The following is a 20,455-nucleotide window of genomic DNA, read 5'->3' as shown; positions in this document are numbered from 1 at the left end:
TTGTTTTTTAGTTTAATTTTCAATATCATAGTTGCTGTTTCTAGGAAAGAAAGTAAAAACTTTTGACGACACTTCTAGAATGTTCTAGAAAGAAGACGACATTTCTAGAATGTTCTAGAAAGCAGACGACATTTCTAGAATGTTCCAGAAAAAAGACGACATTCAATATTTTGTTCTAGAAAGAGAAAATTCTCGAAAGTTCTACATCTCGAATGTTCTTTGAATTATATATGCGCGCGCGCTAAATCTATAAGCCAGATACATTTCAGCGCTAAAGAACTATTGAAGTTTACAAGTCACAACCGCAAGTGAGCTATTATTACAATGGGAAAAGATTACTATAAAATCTTAGGAGTGACAAAAGGAGCAACTGATGCAGAATTAAAGAAGGCTTACAGAAAACTGGCGCTCAAATACCACCCAGATAAAAATCAAGCCAAGGAGGCTGAAGAGAAATTTAAGGAGATTGGAGAAGCATATGAAGTTTTATCCGACGAGAAGAAAAGACGGATTTACGATCAGGTTGGAGAAGATGGCTTGAAGAATGGAGCAGGACAATCTGGTCCGAATATGAATGGAGGTATGCCAAATTTCTCTGGAGGCACTAGTTTTAAGTTTTCTCAGTCTGATCCTAGAGAAACCTTTGCCAAGTTCTTTGGATCATCAGGGGTTGGAGGATTTGGAGGATTTAGCGGAGGTCTTGGAGGATTTGATGATCAGATGGATGTTGATTATATCGGAGGCATTCCTGCAAGCTTCGGAGGGAAATCTTTCAATCAACAAGACCCACCAATCATAAAAGAAGTGAATGTAACCCTAGAAAATTTATTGACTGGATGTGAGAAAAAGATGAAAATCACCAAGAGGAATTATCAAAATGATGGAACCTTTTCTTCAGAGGAGAAAATTTTAAAGATAGCTATTAAACCGGGATGGAAAACGGGTACTAAGCTAACCTTTAAGGAGGAAGGAGATAGGATACCAGGAAAAACACCCGTGGATGTAATATTTGTGTTAAAAGAGATTCCACATGCTGTGTTTCAAAGAGATGGAGCTAACTTAAAGTATACACATTCTCTTAGCCTTAAAGACGCGCTTTGCGGAACCATGTTCCAAGTGCCAACACTAGAAGGGAAGAGAATACATGTCGACTGTTCCAGAGACGTATTGAAACCAACAGAAACAAAGCATCTACAGGGTTATGGTTTACCCTTTTCCAAGAACCCTAATCAGAGAGGAGATATCATTATAGATTTTAACATTATCTTTCCTGTAACCCTTTCTGAATCTTCAAAAAACCTAGTTAAATCTGCTTTATCGTAAGCATGCCAAATTTTGTACAATTCAACCAGTGAAGAAATCATAATTTACATGTAAAATATTATTAACATATCTAGTATTGGCAGAATAAATTATTAAGAATACATAGCATATTTATTTCATTTTGTTTATTTATAAGACTGAGAGTTCATGGATATAAGTATAGTTCTATAAAGTTTGTTTAAAGTATACATAATTTTTGAATAGTTAAGCTTTAGAAGAGGTTAACAAAAATTGCAAAAAATAAATTTCAGAATATAAATTATTTATTAAAGGAACTGAAATTCTTTTATCTTAGCAATCTGATGGCGTAAAACTTTGATATTTTAAATTAATAGCTTAATATATTAAATGTCTACTACATTGGGTTGCAAAGATATAGGGATTTAAAAATTAGAGTTTGTGAATATAACTTATTACCAAATTTCGAAACTTATGACACACATGACAAAAGTTTCAATGAGAGTAGGTCAAATGGGGGGGGGACTTCAAGAAGCCCCCCCCCCGGCATTGTCAGGGTTAAGTAGGACGGATTCCACAATCCGTAGCTGCTGCAAAATTGCAATTGTAGATTGCTAAATCAAAGTACAAACCAGCATTGCAGGACTTTTTGAATATATTACCCTAAAAAAAATCATTTAAACAATAGTATGTTTTAAAGTGAAACACCTTTGTCCAAATATGTGACAACGTTAAAGCAGTTTTCAAGGTTTAACATATGAAAAAATCTGTTTACAACATTTGCTCGAATAAAAAAAATACATTTTAAGAAAAAAAAACTGAACAATTGATTTTAAGCCAAGAATACTGCAAACAGTGAATAATAATTAATAGCAAAAGTTAGCTGAACTAGGTAAAGTGAGTTGAACTACAGTCGTCGTCGTAAATATTAATACAATGAAAACTACTTTCTAAAAAATTTTGATTTCTACCAATCTTTCCAACAGCAGAGTCATTTAAACATGTAAACAAAGAGAAGTTTTCAATTAACAGCGTCTCTTTGTTTATTTGATAACTAATGTAAAAAAATGCTTGTTAGGTTAGATATCAAAGAATTATTAATAAAATGTCGTCTTCACTGTATTGATATAATCGCGAGAACTGTACCTCTCTTGTGTTTAGCGTAAAAAAGAAGTCGAACCTAGTTCAACAGTTTCTTGATTTTACAGTTATAAACAGAAAACTGTAAGATAGAAAGACGACATTAACGCCATAGTTTTCCTAGTACGTTAATAAAGCACTTATTAAGTGAAAAATGGGTCTGTTAACACTGCACAATTGCTGTACCTCCTGTTCATTTGGCTATTTTAAGTCATAACTTGAGGTTAAAAGTTGACTTTCTATTCCAGAGTTTTCTATGTTATCTATGTAAGGACTGTAAATTAATCATTCTAATTTTAAAAACAACCTGTGCACACTGAATAAATCCCTTGCAACTCTCAGGATCCGGAAATATTCCATCTTCAGAACACTTTCCTGGGCCTATAATATATCCTTTTTAGACTTTCATTCTAATTTTTAAAGGGACTGTAAGCGTAATTTCAAGCGACCCTCCAAGCAAAGATGCCAATGGTTGATTCACAACGGTACCTTTAAAAGCTTTGTCTGATATAATTATATATCTATAATTTTAAAAACTGTTTATTTTCAAGTGTGGGTTTTCTACAAAAGTGACTTGTCCATTTTTACTGCAGGAAAACATATAGGAATTATCAGAATTAAATACTTTCAAACCTAGAAAAACGACAATATCTTTCAGAATGTTGATCAGAAAAAGTTTATGTAAGGGTGGCAATAATTGGGCATTGATAGGGTCATTTCAAATTAGGGAAGCAGTCCCTTAGTGGATAATATTTTAGTCCACACTTAAAGGACTAGTGGACCTTTTTTCAAGGTACTCTCTATTTATAGACTGGCATGTCCGATTCACAATTTAATCCAAGGATGTATAAAATATCCCTCATTTCTCTTTAGAAATTTGTTATTCTTGATCCAGTTTCTCTGGGAAGTGACAAATGGACTTCTGCTTAAGAAAAAATTGAGGAAATTGCTAAAATTAAACACTTGAACCAGAAAAATTACGACATCATGTTCAGTTGGTTGCATTTTCATAAACTTTTAAAAATTATTGTTATTAAATGATTGTTTTTAGGCATGGGGGGGATATCTCAAAATAATATACATTTTCTCCTATGGTTTTAAAAGCATGGAGCCCATTTTGAAAAATTTAAGATTTGGATTACTATTTGTTTTAAAATTGTAAAAAATTGTATAGTCAGGTTCCTGTAGTTTATGGGTCCTACAATTGGTGAGTAGTTTGGAATGTCTTTTTCCATAATTTTAAGTTGTTTGATACCAAAGATCAATAAAAATAATACATGGGAGTCATGTTATATTAAAATTGATTTCAAAGTAAAAGATAATGTAAACCCACCAAGGATGTATAACTGTATCCTAGTTCATTCAACCCAAGCTGAGTCTTATCATGAGTTGAGGACTGGACAAACAAATAATAATGATTTAACCCGTTACTTTGCATCTGTTACCAACGGGGGTAGGAATTTTCCATGGAGACGAGATTCAAACCCTGGTGACCCTTATCTGGGGAGCACGGATAAGGGTGCTTTTGTCGGCAGAGAAAGCAAACTGAACGTCCATTTTTTGCCCCGGAAGAGGGTTAGTCTTGATGATGGATCAGAGGAGAAAGGTCGATAACCTCTCCAGTAGCTCCAGGAGGAGAATTATCTTCATCTATGATTCCAGGATTAACTTCGGTTAATCCTCAGTTTGTATTTTAATAATAATGTAAAATAAATGTCTGTGCAAAGTTATCAAATCAAATCAAATCAAATCATTTATTACATGAAGATTAATATTTTTGTAGTGCTTTAATCGATTCAACCTGGCTTGTTATATTGAGTTTCTCTTTGTAAAGTTTCCTTTATTGAGTTCTTTATACGTGAGTTTCTCACCAAGTTTATAATAAGTAAGCAAAAGATTTTTTAAACTAAAATTAACTTTTAGCTAAATGTCATGTTTGAGGGACAGCATGTTGTTAACTTTAAAAGTCATAATAGTAAAATAAAAGAGATCAATAAGGATATTTCTTAACATTTATTTAAAAACGAAAGTTTTGAAATATTTGCCCCAGTCAGGGTTGGAAATTGGTTGGTTAGGAATTAACAAAGGAAACTATTGACGAATATCTGTGGTCACATTATGGGAGTTTTGTAGAGCTTCATGTTGGTGGTCCAGATCAACTGTAGAAGGAACATCAGGTTTCCACTCTCTCCAGGCTTCACATTAGGGGGGAGAGTTCTCAGTAGTATCATTTTAGGTTTGAGGAATTACGTGTCTACTCAAATTGGTTCCTATGTTGAAACTCTTAGGAAATTATTGGGCTGGATGAAAGCATCGTCTGTTGATAGTCAGGTATCTGTATCATTACCATGAAGAAGCCAGTCTTGCTCCCTGAGAGGGAGTTGTGAGGGAGTGTTTTAAGCTGACCAAGGAGTGAGGACCGGGAGNAAAGGGCGTGGGTCACATGCTATCCACTGCAAACAATGGAAAAGGATTTACACATATCATGGAATAAACAGCGGCATACAAACTACATAGAGTCGTCTTCCTTATATTTCGAATTTGTGTTAACACATGTACTTTTTATAATTAATAATTTTTTTTACCTACACCGATAGTTTGGGTTGTGGTGGAAGGAGTTGCTGGCTGTTGTGTGGAGACAGCTGGAGATTTTGTTGAAACAGGAATACCAGAGAGCTTAAAAAACATTTAAATTTTTGTTATTTCTCAGTCCTTTCAGGGACAAGTGTAATTTTTGGTAACCCTCTAAGCAACATATTGTGAAATTTGAAAAAATCTAAATTCTTACTAAATCTTAATTTTATCAATTTACTTCACAATACTAAAAATTTAACGCAATGAACTCAAAATGATACTTTATTGATTAAAATAGACATAAAAAGCAAACAGTTATATAAACACAGCAATGTCGAGAGTCATTTTCATTTCAAACTGCTTCTCCTCCACTCACTAGAGCTTGTCCTCGACAAACTTGCCTAGCCTCCTCTCCTCCATCTTTCCGATGCAGTTTAATGAATAAATATTTTACCATTACTGGCATCCAAAGCAGGATGAGGATGAGGACAATTCCAATAGTTTATCTATGACAATGCTCCCATGAGACAGAATGTTCTGTTAATTAAGTTAATTTTTAAATTACATGCAATTCATTATACCATGATGGAAGCTAAAGCAACTTAAAGATCATTTTCGAGACACCCTGGAGTAATTAAGAAAAAAGAAATGTTTTTGTTTAACATTTTTTTTAAGTTACCAAACAGAGAGGCTGCAACCCCTTTTATATAAAACTTACTGTTGTAGTTGTTGTTGTTGTTGTTGTTGTTGTTGTTGTTGTTGTCGTTGTTGTTGTTGTTGTTGTTGTACTGAGTTTGCCCTGAAAAAAAACTGTAGTAAAGACGTGCATATTTTTAACTACTTGACTTTGATCTAAAAACATTCCCTAGGGTCATGCGAGGCCCCAAAAAGATAAATTTGGCCTCATCCGATTCCGTTTTGCCTCTTATTGGACACAAACAGACACCTAAGCATAGTATACATATAAAAAGATGTTAGAATTTTCTAACTAGGAACAATTTTTAATACAATAAACGATATGTAGTGGGTGAAAAAGTTATTGAAAATCTTTGGAAAAGGGGAAAAGCACATTTTCAAATATTAGGCCTACTTTAGAAGGTTAAAATTACATTTTGGAGCAAAGTTTTTCATCTGCCACCCCCCTCCCTTACTTTGTTTGGACATGATTTTTTGGCGGATTTATTTGTGAAGTCTTTTTAATAAAATGGAACTGACCATATACTTGTGAAGTTCAGGTTCCATGAAAACAGATACAACTTCTTCCTTCTCACCATTCTTTAGGCCTGGCAGCTCAACCTGAAAATGAATACAGATACAGCTTCTTCCTTCTCAATATACTCTAGGCCTGATAGCTCAATTTGAACATGAATACAGTTACAGCTTCCTTTTTCCCAACATACTCTAGGCCTGGCAGCTCAACCTGAACATGAATACAGATACAGCTTCTTCCTTCTCAACATACTCTAGGCCTGGCAGCTCAACCTGAACATGAATACAGATACAGCTTCTTCCTTCTCAACATACTCTAGGCCTGGTAGCTCAACCTGAACTTGAATACAGATACAGCTTCCTCCTTCTCAACATACTCTAGGCCTGGTAGCTCAACCTGAACATGAATACAGATACAGCTTCTTCCTTCTCAACATACTCTAGGCCTGGATAGCTTGCAACCTGAACATGAATATGGATACAGCTTCCTCCTTCTTAACATACTCTAGGCCTGGCAGCTCAACCTGAACATGAATACAGATACAGCTTCCTTCTCCTCAACATACTCTAGACCTGGGAGCTCAACCTAAACATGAATATGGATACAGCTTCTTCCTTCTTAACATACTCTAGGCCTGGTAGCTCAATCTGAACATGAATATGGATACAGCTTCTGTAAGATCTGTGGAACTTTATAAACTAATGTGTGTTCAGGGTGTTCAAAGTCGAGAAGTTCTCCAGTTTGTNCAGATACAGCTTCTTCCTTCTCAACATACTCTAGGCCTGGATAGCTTGCAACCTGAACATGAATATGGATACAGCTTCCTCCTTCTTAACATACTCTAGGCCTGGCAGCTCAACCTGAACATGAATACAGATACAGCTTCCTTCTCCTCAACATACTCTAGGCCTGGCAGCTCAACCTGAACATGAATATGGATACAGCTTCTTCCTTCTTATCATACTCTAGGCCTGGTAGCTCAATCTGAACATGAATATGGATATAGCTTCTTCCTTCTTAACATACTAGGCCTGGCAGCTCAACCTGAAGATGAATATGGATATAGTTTCCTTCTCCTCAACATACTCTAGGCCTGGCAGCTCAACCTGAAAATGAATATGGATACAGCTTCTTCCTTCTTAACATACTCTAGGCCTGGTAGCTCAATCTGAACATGAATATGGATACAGCTTCTTCCTTCTTAACATACTAGGCCTGGCAGCTCAACCTGAACATGAATACAAAATAAATGAATAACGGGCAAAAAAAAAGCCAATTTTTATCATGGTAAAGTGCCTGCAAGCATAAAATAAAGTGGCCTTCCATCTAAAGTACCTTTTAAATTTATGACTTATTAATGTTCTCAGACTTTCCTTACTTATCTATAAAACATTTTTAATTTTAAACAATTTGTTTGCAAGCTATTTTGATTTTAAAGAATACTTGTATTTACTTACTAGAAGTCACAGAACAAAAATATCATTTTAAATCTTTGACAACCATGTTTAGTTCACAGAGTATGCTACCATACACTCCAGATGTATGGGTTTGCACAAGGTGACAAGAGATTGAAGTTTGCAGCAGATATTATAGCTCCCTCGGCTGGAGCCGGAAAATTAATGTTATTGACCATCCCTCCAGTGGAGTTATAAGTGTCCTGAGTTTGATACAGAACATTAGACCCATTTTCATTTCTTTTATATTTTGATCTCCTGAGGTCATCTTCAGATCAACAACCTCTAGGTTCTGGTATGGTCGGAAAAGGCATTGGAATAAAATTAGAACACCTATAAAGCTATGATGTAATACCTCACATGACTTATTTTTATTGATTTCATATTTTGACCGCCTAAGGTCAATCCCTCTTGAGGTCACATGACCTTCTTTTATTAATCTTATAATTTGAACTTTTTAGAGGCCATAACTGAAATAAGGTTGAACTGGAGGTCAGATATCTGTGTTTATACTAGCACATGCCTTATTTCTATTTCTCGCTCTTTTTTGATGGAAAATTTAAGTTTGATTCAAGAAAGGTCGTCATTGCTCAGCATTTTCCAGAAATTCTTAACCTTATCCCTTCTGGGGTACTTGAAAACCAGGATACGCTTGGGGGGGGGGTCAAGTTGACCCTTCCCCTCTAAATCCCATGTTTGATGTCCAAATATAACAAATGATACAACATTGGAAAGCTCTTGTGCTCTACTTTTAGAATCTGAAGAAAAAATTGAAAATTTGCAAAAGTTGAATTTTTTTGGAAAATCCAGTTATAAAGTAAAAATTTGTGAAAACAAAAATTGTCCAAAAAATTACGAAAAAAAACATTTATGAAAAGCCCTTGACCATGCCATTTCCAATATGCAAAAAATTTTGCAACATTTTAAATAATCTAATGAGTATTTAAGAAAAACTAAAAATGTGCAAATTTCCTTTGACGGGTTGTTTGCAAATAATTTGCGAAAAATTCTTTGCAATACTTGAGTCATCCGTTTTCTTATGTCACAGGCTTTCCAAAAAGCTAAACGTTATCAAAATCTGACAACTAAAAGTGGGTCAAACAGGAAAAAGCAGCCATTAAGGCAGTTTGCCTTAGGACTCAGTTAGTTAGTATAAAAGCCTGGTTTTGGGCCTAAAGAGAGGGCTTTGGGTATTTAGAAAAGTCAGAAAATTTGAACAGCCTCAGACCAATACTTTTTGAGTTATGTAAGAAAAACTACAGGGGGNCAGGAATATGGTAAAGAATAAGGAAATGTGTTACCTTAGCAGCAGAACAGGTCTCAGTGTCAGCATCAAATTTATACGCATTGCATTGTCCGTCAACCTTGTTGCAGCGTAGATGACAATCTACTACACTATCCTCATTAGTCTACAGTAGACAATAAATAAGACAATCTACTATCCTTATTAGTCTACAGTAGACAATAAATAAGACAATTTACTATCCTTATTAGTCTACAGTAGACAATAAATAAGACAATCTACTATCCTTATTAGTCTACAGTAGACAAAAAATAAGACAATCTACTACACTATAGTAGTCTGCAGTAGACAATAAATAAGACAATCTACTATACTATATTAGTCTGCAGTAGACAATAAAAAAGACAATTAATTAAACTATATTAGTCTGCAGTAGACAATAAATAAGACATTCTACTATACTATATTAGTCTGCAGTAGACAATAAATAAGACAATCTACTGAACTTTATAAGTCTGCAGTAGACAATAAATTATACAATCTACTACACTATATTAGTTTACAGTGAAGAAGAATAAAAGAATTTACTACTCCATATTAGTCTGTAGTAGACAATATGTAAGACAATTACTATACTATACTATTTTGCAATAGACAATAAATAAGACAATCTACAAAATTATTTTAGTCTACAGTAGACAATAAATAAGACAATCTACTGAACTATATTAGTCTGCAGTAGGCAATAAATTAGACATTCTACTATACTTTATTAATCTGCAGTAGACAATAAATAAGACAATTAATTAAATTATATTAGTCTGCAGTAGACAATAAATAAGACATTCTACTATACTATATTAGTCTGCAGTATACAATAAATAAGACAATCTACTATACTTTATTAGTCTGCAGTAGACAATGAATAAGACAATCTACTATACATTAAACTATATAAGTCTACTGTAGACAATAAATAAGACAATCTACTGCGCAATATTAGTCTGCAGTGGACAAAAAATAAGACAATCTACTATACTATATTAGTCTGCAGTAGTCGATAAATAAGACAATTAATTAAACTATAATAGTTTACTCTAGACAATAAATAAGACAATCTACTTTACTATATTAGTCTGCAGTAGTCGATAAATAAGACAATTAATTAAACTATAATAGTTTACTGTAGACAATAAGTAAGGCACTCTACTGTGCTGTATTAGTCTGCAGTAGACAATAAATAAGACAATCTACTGTACTATATTAGTCTGCAGTAGACAATAAATAAGACAATTAATTAAACTATATTAGTCGGCAGTAGACAATAAATAAGACAGTCTACTATACTATATTAGTCTGCAGTATACAATAAATAAGACAATCTACTATACTATATTAGTCTGCAGTAGTCGATAAATAAGACAATTAATTAAACTATAATAGTTTACTGTAGACAATAAATAAGACAATCTACTTTACTATATTAGTCTGCAGTAGACAATAAATAAGATAATCTACTGCGCTGTATTTGTCAGCAGTGAACAAAAATAAGACAATCTACTATGTTATATTATTCTGCAGTAAACAATAAATAAAACAATCTACTGCGCTATATTAGTCTGCAGTGGACAATAAATAAGACAATCTACTTTACTATATTAGTCTGCAGTAGACATTAAATAAGACAATTAATTAAACTACATTAGTCTACTGTAGACAATAAATAAGACAATCTACTGCGCTATATTAGTCTGTAGTAGACAATAAATAAGACAATAAGTTAAACTATATCAGTTTACTGTAGACAATAAAGAAGACAATCTACTGCGCTATATTAGTCTGCAGTAGACAGTAAATAAGACAATTAATTAAAATATATTAGTCTACTGTAGACAATAAATAAGACAATCTACTGCGCTATATTAGTCTGTAGTAGACAATAAATAAGACAATAAGTTAAACTATATCAGTTTACTGTAGACAATAAAGAAGACAATCTACTGCGCTATATTAGTGTGCATTAGACAATAAATAAGACAATCTACTATACTGTATTTGTATGCAGTAGACAATAAATAAGACATTCTACTATACTATTATAATCTGCAGTAGGCAATAAATAAAACTATTAATTAAACTATATTAGTCTACTGTAGACAATTAATAAGACAATCTTCTACACTATATTAGTCTGCAGTGAACAATAAATGATACAATCTACCATACTATATTATTCTGCAGCAGACAATAAATAAGACAATTAATTAAACTATATTAGTTTACTGTAGACAATAGATAAGACCATCTACTACGCTATATTAGACTGTAGTAGACAATAAATAAGACAATTTACTTCACTATATTAGTCTACTTTAGACAATAAGTAAGACAATCTACTACACTATATTAGTCTGCAGTAGACAATGAATATTACAATCTACTGTGCTATGTTAGTCTCCAGTAGAAATTAAAAAAGACAATCTACTAGACTTTATTAGTCGGCAGTAGACAATAAATAAGACAATTAATTAAACTATATTAGTCTACTGTAGAAAATAAATAAGACAATCTAATGCGCTATATAAGTCGGTAGTAGACAATAAATAAGAGAAATGAAACGAGTATTAACTTTATTAATGTGTGCCTAATATAACTATAATTTACCATTATTAAAGGAAATAATTAGTGTCAAAGAAATTGAACCAAGCATTCTTTAAATTAATAATTGTATGCCTCAGCAAATTTATGATTTAAGGTTTTTAGTTGTTCATTTTATAATTTAATTGTTCCTTTGTTAGGATAGATTGGTTCCATGTTTCCAGAGATATCTTTCCTTTCTTTACAAAAAACCTAGAAACAAACATTAAGTTAAATTAGTATTGGAAATATTAAGAATATGATTTTAACAATTTACTAAGCTATAAGTCAATGAAAAGCCTTATACTTTAAAAGTAGATCGTCTGAAATTTTTAAAATCCTTTTTAGTTTTAACAATTTTGGTATGCGGCATAGTTATAATTATGGCTGGGCGTTCTTCCTGGGGAACGATTGTTCTTTCACAAAACAAATGGAACGGAACCAACAATTTAAAAAAAAGTAGAAACATGCCCTGCCCTAGTTATAATATGTTTGTTAATCTTTTTGTCTTTTTTTCTTTGCCCAAACTACAGGTATTGAATTTTACCTTCCTCCCTGGGTTAAAGTTGAGAGTGCAAAGATGAGAACCATACATTGAATCTTTGTTTCTGGATGCACCCAAATCATGCTCAAACTCCTTATATTTGGTGAGAATTAAAAAAAGTCTTGATCCTGTATGTATTCTAGACTGTGTTATTTCAAAACAAACAGGACACATACAACTTCTGAAGAAGAACTAAGTCGACAAAATCAAATAGTTATATCAATTCTAAAAGAAAAAGGTTTTCCTTTAAAATTCATTAAAAACCTAGCAAAAATACCAAAAGACAAAGAAATAAAAGAGAAAAGAAGTTTACAGGAGTTACAGTTTTTGACAGTGTCAGTATGAGACATAAATTTGTTAAAAACGTTATAAACAATTCAACAATAAACAAAGAACTTTATTACCTCCCTGCAGAAATCCCAGGAACAAAATTGGAACAATTTTTCTTCACAATTAAGAAAATGAAAAACCAACGGAGGTTTTAAATCGGTCCTCAACATAAACAAACTAGGTCTATAAAAATAACATAAATATTATGACCGGGTTTTTTCGGTTTTATTTGTAAGTAGAAACAAGCAACAAAGGAAAATTGGTCCCCGAAGCATGGGTCCGGTGTTCATGGAGCACCGGACCCATGTCGGGGTTTTCCCTCTTACAACGGGAAAACCAATTAATCCGACAATGACCGGTGCTTCATTGCATTGGCACACATGAAAAGACCAATGTTCCTTTCGAGCTAACTTTAAGTCTTATTTTTATGTAAATCTAAATGTTTGAATATTGTTTTTGAACTTGGTTAAGAAATTATTAAACCGTCCTCCAAAATTTTAATTTCTGCAAATAAATATTAAACTTTCACAAAACATAGTTATTATAATATGTGAGAATTTTTTTATGGTAAATTAATTTTCCAAGTTAAATATTATATATTTTCAGGACGTATTTTTTTAGAAAACAAATATCTGTTCTTTTTAGGAGACCTCGGCAAATTTCGGTTGAAAACATTAACTTCAGGCACAAATATGTTAATTTTATTTGATAATTTTTTAATCTCAAACAACCAAAGGATGGCCATTCTAGGTAATACTTCAAAGAGAACAAGAATTTTTATATTATTCCAAGCCTGAAGAATTAATGGTTAGAGTTAATGTTGTTAAGCCCACATTGTTTCGATCTGCCGGACTTTCCTATACTTTTCAGTAAAGGATAAACGAGGTTTGATAGACTTAGCAATCACCCAGAAGAAATTCTGCGCCTATGCATTTTTCGAAATGTGTAATCTATAATCATCATAACTGAAAAGTACTGGGCTTTACCTGAATAATGGGAATTTTGGATTATGATAAAACATATTATGACAAATTTAAAAATATTTTTTTTAAATGGAAGATAATGTTGAGAAAGCAGGTTGATATATTTATGAGTTATTGGATGTGGAATAAAATGTATAGATTGAATATTTAATTTGATTATGAAAATACATTTTTGGCCCTTTGCTAAACTTTAACTTGATTGTCAAACTTAAAATTACATTAACAAAGTATTGGCTGAAAGTTCTGATTTACCTGTGCAGCATTACTTTCTTAGTAAGTAGTAAGTGAGTTTTGTGTGATTTAAATTTAAAAGTTAATTATCTAAAAATTTTACAACATTTGGCCGTAATTAAGTGAAATTAATTTTTTTTAATAAGTCACAATAATTGCAAAATTTCGCAAAATTAAGGCGTAATTTTGCGAAATTGAAGCTTTGCTAATTACACCTTAATATTGCAAAATTGAAGTTTTGCAAGTTACACGTAATCCTGCAAAATTACATGAAATGAAAATAATTTCCCGTAACTATGCGTAATCAATTTCGTTAGAAACCCTAGTTTTCAAACGTTGATCCATAAACTTACAAAAACAATCGGATTTTCTTTTGAAATAGTTTTCATTGATGAAAACGATTGTTTTCTCTTTAAAAATAAAAAAAAACATTGTCTTGATAATGGAAAACTATAGTTTTAATTTAATACATTTTTAATTTTGATTTTTACAGTTGTTCATAAAACTTATCAGGTTTGTATAAGGCCATACCTATAGATCAACTGACTGAGCTTTTGGATCATTTATTGCAGGGTTAAATAATATAATGATAACAGCCCACAGTAATAATATCAATAAATCTATTTTTTCATAATAGTCCTACCACCATTTAATTGAGCTTGCACACCCGAAAATATACAGGGTTACCCACAAAGGATGAGACTTAATGACAACATGAAAACCTTTGAATATGAAGCTCTGAGGTTGAAAGTGGACTTTTGAAAAGGTATATATAACTTTTAATTACTACTTAAGACAGACCCCCAAACAGACAGACAAGCCAAACAGTGATAAGAACATGCCCAGGGGCTGTGACCCAGAGGGGTGTCTGTTTTATTGTATCCAATAAACGTCATAACGGCTGAACTGATTGGGCCCAAATTTTGTTTGGGACCTCACGTGACCCCAGGGAGGGTTTATGAATGATCTAAAATTTCAAAAATTTGTGTTTAAATGATTTTCTTTTGGTAAAACTTTGAAAATGCGCGAAAAAATATTATGAAATGCGCAAACTTTTTTTAGTTCTTGTTTTATACTGTAGAAAGAGAAGATTTTCACAGATAAAACCACAGTTAAAAGTTAAAAAAGAAGATGAGCGCGATGTGCCCTAAAAGCCTAGTATAGATACATTTTTCTATTAGAAAAATCTTTTTGTGCATGTTATAACGAAAAAACTGTGAAATGATTGTTGTTTTCTTTCGGTCACCCATTTTCAAAATAATATCCTTTGTTTGTTAAAACTGATTTTCTGGAGAATAGCAACATTTTCTATTCTTAAAAGCAAAAAAATAAAACATGAAATTTCATAAAATAAAGTGTCCTGCAGATGAACTCACATAAAATAAAGTGTACTGCATATGAACTCTCATAAAATAAAGTGTCCTGCACATGAACTCTCATAAAATAAGGTGTACTGCATATGAACTCTCATAAAATAAAGTGTACTGCACATGAACTCTCATAAAATAAAGTGTCCTGCACATGAACTCTCATAAAATAAGGTGTACTGCATATGAACTCTCATAAAATAAAGTGTACTGCACATGAACTCTCATAAAATAAAGTGTCCTGCACATGAACTCTCATAAAATAAAGTGTACTGCACATGAACGAATGTAATCACATGAAGTTTCTTTTTGATTCCTCTGGTAAAAGCTATGACGTCATCAATACCGCGGTTTTCTGCATTCAACTGTAAAGGATAACTGACATAGCTTTTACATAATTGGGGATGGATTCCTTTTACAGAAACTTGTAATGTTTTTAGACTTTTAAAAGATTTTGCGACAACATGAGAAGGTTCCAACATTTTAAAACTTTATTCTGTAGAAGTTTGCTTTTATCAAACATATGCAAGTTTTTGCGACAAATTCAAATTTTCTGGTCCCAATATCATGGCAATCTGATGGTGGAAACCTTTGATATTTCAAACTTAGACTATTGATCTAACATAATTCATAGATTGAAATATCTAAGGTCTACGACATTGGGGTGCAAAATCTGAGTTTGTGCCAAAGGTACCCTAGAAGAAAATATTAAGCAAAAACGATAGTGTTTGGTTCGTTTTTGCATAATATTTTTTCACCTATAGGATAGCAAATTTGCATGTTTAAAAAAAGCAAACTTCTATAGAACACAATTTTAAATTGTTCGACCCTTCTCAGACGAAAGTAAAAACCTTTGAAAGGTCTAAAAAGTTAAAAGTTTCTGTAAAACGAATCTAATAATTTCCCATCTCTACATACAATTGAAAAACATATTTTACCTCGATTTTTTTAAATAAAAGAACTTTATCATATTTGATTGTTTCAAGGACCTTTCTTTTCAGAGAATCCCATATCACCCCAGACTAACCAGAGTGAGCAGCATTCGGTTTCTACAATTTGACATCAAACTCGTGTATGCCAAGTCCATTAGCGCCTGATCCAATCAGAGGGTTCAATCATGTGTTTAGTGTCTATTCTGAACTAATAGAAATTGCATGGCAGTATCATCTATCTTTCTATCTATCTCATTATCCAATTAGAGATAAATCCTTATATCGGCGCTGTAACAGTAATGTTGGCTTCTACTGAAACTATAGTAATCAAACGTGTTTCAATTCAACAATCTTTTACCTAATGGATTTGTTAACACTTTACTTTTTCATTCAAAATGTATATGCCGACAAAAAGTATTGAAGAAAAAGGTTATAAAATTATGCTTAATGGGTCAAATTGTGATCGAAATTCACAGCTTTCTGAAATATTGACAGAACCATTAAATCCACCTGGTATGTGTCCGATTCCTAAAGGTACCCTAAACATCTTCCTCCAACCAAGAATAAGCTATCCATATTTCTATATTTTTATTATGAGCAATTAAGGGATTTCTCAATAAAAAAGATGTTTGAGCATTTCTTCTTACAGAAACAACGTGACTTAATTTTCAGAATCGACCACTTCTCAAGCTAGCAAAACGACCATGTCTTCCACATCGAGCAAAAAGGGGTTCAAATTGTAACGGGCATACCCCCATTTTAATTTGAGGGTCATTTTAAAAATACAGTTTTTTTGATTTAACAAATTAAAATTCAGGAGTTGGTCCCAGGTCAGAGGGCCCTGGTTGGAGCGTGAAATTTCACAACAGAGTTAGAGGAATTTTAGCATACAGCGATAAACATTGAATAAAAAAGTTTTAGATTTTGTGTTTATTATTTCATTTAATGATTTACTTTGGGTATTAATGTATATATTCTGGACAATATAAAAGAGACTAACAGAAAATATTATTCACCGGATTACGTATCATTAATAAGAATTATTATATTATAATCCCATAGTTTTAGTTATTAGCCATAATTAAATGTCATTTATATACATTTTGATAATATTTAGTAATATTTATAATGTTTAATGATCATTGCTGCCATTAAATTTAATATGATCAATTTATATATTTAATGACCATTTAATGATATTTAAACAAAATGTAAAACTATTTAGATTTGGTTTTTGTAGAAAATATTTTTGTTTCCGAAATGTTTATGGTTAACTATATTTCTCCCTACATCTTTTCAACTCTGATGGGTTGCAAAGATATAGGGATTAGAAAATCAGAGTTTGTTAACATGAATAGATAAACTTGTTATTAAGTTTTTGTTTTTAAGACTGAATAGCTCATTGCTAAGGTAAAATTTTAGCTTTGAAAGGTAAAATTTTAGCTTTACCGTGCGTTTATGAGTTTTTTGTAGACAAACAAAATGATTTTTAATAGCAAGGCCTGTTTAAAAATAATCACATCTTTTTTATTAAAAACAAGAAATAATACTTAATTTTGACCTATTTCTGTGAAAAAGTCTAAAAAAAGGACGAAATTTATGCAAATCAAAACTAATCGACGTTTTCACCAACTCAGTGGGGTTGTTTTACACCAAAATAAAAACAAGAAAGCTAAAAAAGGGGCAGCAGAGCCCTTTTTTTAAATTTTGATTGCAAGTAGGGTTGTTAATCGTATTTTAAAACGATCGTTAAACAATTGTTTTTCGATTCGTTTTTTAATTGTTTTCAAACACGATTGTTTCGTTTTTAGAAAAAACGTCGTTTTTAAAAACGATCTTTTTTTAAAAACAATAAGCGACTATTTTTTATATTATTGTCTTTAACAAAACGATCATTAACGTAAGGTTGCCGTTGTCTTACAAGCAGGAAAAAGTTGGAGAGCTAAAACTTCTTGATATTTTCTTAAAAACTCCTCCATAATAAGTACCGATCGCCTTTCAGATCGGTTTCCTCTCTCCTTCTGTCTTTGTTAACGATGATTAACGAAGGGTTGTCGTTATCGAATGATAGTCGTTTACAAAGGTTTGTCGTTAACAATTGTTAACGAAACTAATAACTTTTTAAAACAATCGTTTTAAACACTACCATTTTTAAAATGATTTCCATTAAAAAACTATAGTTTCGTTTATGTCTTTTCGTCGTAGTTTTCATAACGAAACGATCGTTAAAAAAAATGAAAACGATACATCCCTAATTAATTTCATTAAAAAAACGATCATTTCATTATGAAAACGATGACGAAAAATCGAAAACGAAACAATCGTTTTAAACTTAATATGAGACGACATTCAAAAAAGTTGCATGTAATATTTTATTCAAAAACGATCGTTTTTCCAAAAACGATCGTTAACATAATTGTCAATAAATTTTTTTTTAAAACGATCGCTTTCGAAAAAATTATCGTTTTTTAAAAGACAATCGTAAAAAAACGGCCACAAATCGAATTTTATAAAACGATCGTTATTTATAGTTTTCTAAGAGTTCAATACGAGAGGGTCGTTTTTAAAAACGATCGTTTTTTTCCGAAAACGAAAGACAGTTATTGATAACGATTAAAAAATTAAGCAAAAAACGATTGTTTAACGATCGTTTTCAAAGACGATTTACAACCCTAGACGTAGGGCGGTTAATACAACAGCCGCGTTTTCTATTCCAAGTGAGCTTTGTCTGTTGAAGGCAAATACAAGCCACGCAGAGATTCAAGCCTGAGCTGCATTTAGGTTAACGGGTTTTACTACAACGTGGAGATAGGAGAACTTGCTAGTTTGAGCTATGTATGCTTGCAGTATCGAAGAAGATGTTCATTAGTGAAGTCGAATGAAAAATACGTCCGCTATACGAGCCGGAGAGCTCTCCAGTATAGCTTGCCTTGAGAGCGGGGGAAGGCAGGCGGCCATGAGCCACCACTATTTCCCCTTCCGTGCTACATATTAGCTTTTTTCTCTTCCGGCAGCCATGAGCCACCACTATTTCCCCTTCCCTACAACCACATTTTACTCTTCCGGGCAAAACTACTTTTTTAAATTGTATATTTTGGGCCTTTAAAGTGTGATTTTAAAAAATCCAGCCGCGTCACGCAAAAAAGCACAACTCAAACCATTTTTTCAATTCTACTTAAGATTTATATTTCGTGTGTTGAATTCTTAAACTGTTTTACAATGAAATTTTTGACAAATTTGACTGAGTATTGCATCTTGAAATAGCGCAAAGTTGGTTAATGAGTGATTTTAAGATGGATTTAGTATAATGAGTCAGTAATTGAATAATCATTAGACTTGGTGATATTTCAAGATGCGCGGATGGTACGGAAGGGGAAATAGTATTGTCTCATGGCTGCCGGAAGAGAAAAAAGCTAATATGTGGCACGGAAGGGGAAATAGTGGTGGCTCATGGCCGCCTGCCTTCCTCCGCTCGTCTTGATTCTTACTTACAGTCATTTAAAGGTCTCACGCTCTCAGCAAAAATCGATGAGAATTTTTCAAAGCATAAGTTAGTTAGAGTAGTAAAATCAAAGCCCAAGGCGTTGTGACACTTCAAAGTCGACCCTGTCTTAAAAAAACAAGAGACTGTTCATAAGCAGACTGAATCTCTGTGTACTACTTTGATATTTAATAGTTTGTTTACCTTTTTTTATAAATACAATATTTGTGTACAAAGTTGCATATTTATTTATTACAGTTTAGGCCCCAAAGTTTGATCATTTTTATCTTTTAAAAAAGCTTTCTATACGTCATGAAAAATTCTCGAAAATTCTGCATTTTGCTTTTAAGTTGCTTTTAAGCAGTCCCATTATAATTGTGTACAAATAAATAGATTATTATATAAATATTAAAGAAATTCATTATTAGCCTTCAATCATTTTTAACTTATAAATTAAGTTTAGAGACGTAAATATTATTACTTCCCAATAGTGAATATAAAAGGGAAAAATAAAATTATTGAATATATTTAAATGTATTGTATACCAATCATAAAAAAGCATGAAATAATATTACAATAACACAGCATTTGTATATGTCCCACACGCACCTCTGCCGCTTTATTAAAAGTAAATTCAACCCAAGGAACTATATACAGGAACACCCAACTCAGATATACGCATATTGTGTACTGTACACTATGGGAGGAATGTAAAAAACCCAGTATCCCCATAGCAGTTGAAGGGAAAGGATTAAACCAAAGAGAATAGAATATATATTAGAGGGGAATTTACTAGAAAAAAGTGTAAAACGGCCATTTTGTTGTTCTGTTTCCATACTGCTGGTATACTTCACATATTTGTGCTATACAACCTTTTGGGCCCTGGAACATCATTCTGTAGAAAATCTAAAATTGATATTAAAAGAAAACCAAATTATGAAATAGGCTGGTTTCATAATTGACCAATGATCATTTCACATAGACTCTATGCCTTCCACTTTACAAACGATGATTTTCCGTTATAACTATAAATCAAATGATGTTTTTA

At 32.3% G+C, this 20,455-nt stretch overlaps 1 protein-coding gene and 1 long non-coding RNA gene across 2 annotated transcripts; one reads left to right on the top strand and one right to left on the bottom strand.

Moving 5' to 3' along the window:
* Positions 1-275: 275 nt before the first annotated feature.
* LOC111712541 (dnaJ protein homolog 1) lies at positions 276-1,426 on the top strand. Its single transcript, XM_023487186.1, has one exon. It carries the CDS (start codon positions 325-327, stop codon positions 1,321-1,323), a length of 999 nt encoding a protein of 332 aa, XP_023342954.1. The 5' UTR covers positions 276-324; the 3' UTR covers positions 1,324-1,426.
* Positions 1,427-1,485: 59 nt separating this feature from the next.
* Positions 1,486-5,751, bottom strand: LOC111712540 (uncharacterized). The gene is made up of 4 exons (XR_002767481.1): positions 5,714-5,751; positions 5,007-5,097; positions 2,729-2,802; positions 1,486-1,944 (listed from the first exon to the last, which is right to left on the bottom strand). It is a non-coding gene; the product is annotated as an uncharacterized LOC111712540 (long non-coding RNA).
* Positions 5,752-20,455: the final 14,704 nt, after the last annotated feature.

Source organism: Eurytemora carolleeae, unplaced genomic scaffold, assembly GCF_000591075.1.
Source record: "Eurytemora carolleeae unplaced genomic scaffold, Eaff_2.0 scaffold1186, whole genome shotgun sequence".
NCBI classification, from domain to species: domain Eukaryota; kingdom Metazoa; phylum Arthropoda; class Copepoda; order Calanoida; family Temoridae; genus Eurytemora; species Eurytemora carolleeae.
Note: the sequence above shows the minus strand (reverse complement) of the source record. Positions and strands in the feature narration are given on the sequence as shown.

Excerpts from the sequence above, each read along its gene's own strand:
- LOC111712541 (XM_023487186.1), top strand. The coding sequence starts at position 325 with ATGGGAAAAGATTACTATAAAATCTTAGGAGTGACAAAAGGAGCAACT.